The sequence below is a fragment of the Oxyura jamaicensis genome, assembly GCF_011077185.1.
Source record: "Oxyura jamaicensis isolate SHBP4307 breed ruddy duck chromosome 31 unlocalized genomic scaffold, BPBGC_Ojam_1.0 oxy31_random_OJ104240, whole genome shotgun sequence".
NCBI lineage: Eukaryota > Metazoa > Chordata > Aves > Anseriformes > Anatidae > Oxyura > Oxyura jamaicensis.
The window spans coordinates 1-1551 of NW_023304954.1; the positions used below are offsets into that span (position 1 = coordinate 1).

The following is a 1551-nucleotide window of genomic DNA, read 5'->3' on the forward strand; positions in this document are numbered from 1 at the left end:
GGGCCGATGATTGCCTCGGGGTGACAGGAGGAGCCAATTTGGGGGGGGCTAATCGGGCGTTTTTGCTTCCTTCGGGGAAGGTTTTGACAGCACTGGAGCACGATGAGGGCAAAGGGGCTGGTTTTGGTTCTTAGCGTCGTGCCCGGTGCCTCCGCGCGGTGCTGGCTGCGGAAATTAAAGGCTTCGTAACGATTATCTGGGCCCAGCCGGGTGCCGAGGGATGTTTTCTGGGGGCCAACCTGTGGGTTTTCCCCTTCAGATCGTGCCCCCGAATCCTCCCCACTGCCAGGAGGGGAACGTCCTCTTGGTGCCGGCCTCCTCCTTGCCCAAGGGCTGGCCCTGAAGACAGCTCGTGCCCCAAAACGCTCTTTTTTCCCCACAAATCTGGCGCAAAACTCATTTATTTCTCCCTGACCCAATTTTCTGCCGGACTGAGCACCTAAAATCTTAGGAAAGCAGCCCCAAGCTCCCCCAAAAACGGGGACCGACACAACCCATGCTCAACCCCGCCGCTCATCCACAACGACCTCGCTGAGCCTCCGTTTGGCTCACCAATCCTGCTGATTTCTCCCCAAAACGGTTTCCTGCCCCATCAGCGAGCAAAACCAACTCGGGGACGCTGTCCTTTACCCTCCCCCCCCCCCCCCCCCCCCCGAGCGTTCCCGGATGCCAGCCGTCGCCTCGATTTTTCATAGAAAAGGCGAAAACGCTTTGTTTATTTACAAACCTTCCCAGCGGCCCCGCGGCGAGGAAGAGGAGGCGAGCCCTCACCGTCCGCCGTCCACCTGCGGCTCCGCGCCCTGCGGCGGGGGCTCCTTGGGGACCCTCCGACCCTCGAGGGGGACCCGTCGCTCCCGCTGCAGCTCGCCCACCCGCAGCCTCAGCCTCTGCTCCCGACGTTTGCAAGCTTGGAGCTGCCGCTGGGCTTTGTCCAGGGCGTCCAGGGCGGCTTCGGCGCGGCGTTTCCAGAGCAAGGCGCTGCCCACCTGGTAGCTGTGCTCGCTCTGGATGTACGCCCCGGCCGGCGGCGGCAGTCGGAGCATGTAGAGAGAAGGTGAAACGGGCCGGGGGGGCGCCGGGGGGACCCCTTCGGGGAGGGAGGGGGTGCGTGTGGCTTCTTCGTCCCCTGTGGCCACCAAAAGGGTATCCGGGAGGGGACCCCGTGCGCCCGAAGGGCCGGGAAGAGCCGGGACGCCCCCAGGGTCTTCGCCTTCTCGGGGGAAGCAGGAGACGTCGGTGGAAAAGGGGGGGTCCGGTGGGGGTGTGGGGGGGTCCTGCCTGTATGGAGAAAAAGGGGGGGGTTTAAACGGGGCGGGGGGGGGGGGGTGATGGTGGCAGTGTCCCCTCCCCTGGGACTCACCTCCACTTCTTGGTGGCCCGGGGGGGCTTTGGGGTGTCGCTGTCGGGCGGGGACAGCTTGGGTTTGGTGGCCCGGGGGGGTCTGGGGGAGGTCGACTCGAAGACGGTGGGGACGGCCCCTTCCTTCAGGCGGTGGTAGCCGCTGCAGCCGGGGGGGGGGGGGGGGAAATGGACAGGGGGTCAGCGTGGGGG

The 1551-nt window shown here is 65.6% G+C and overlaps 1 protein-coding gene across 1 annotated transcript; it reads right to left on the reverse strand.

The window, feature by feature from the left end:
* Nucleotides 1–764: 764 nt before the first annotated feature.
* On the reverse strand, nt 765–1521 carry LOC118158554 (THAP domain-containing protein 7-like; the record flags this gene model as incomplete). Its single annotated transcript, XM_035313226.1, has 2 exons — nt 765–1278; nt 1361–1521. Coding segments are annotated over 2 exons (672 nt in total), but the record flags the coding sequence as incomplete, so codon positions are not given.
* Nucleotides 1522–1551: the final 30 nt, after the last annotated feature.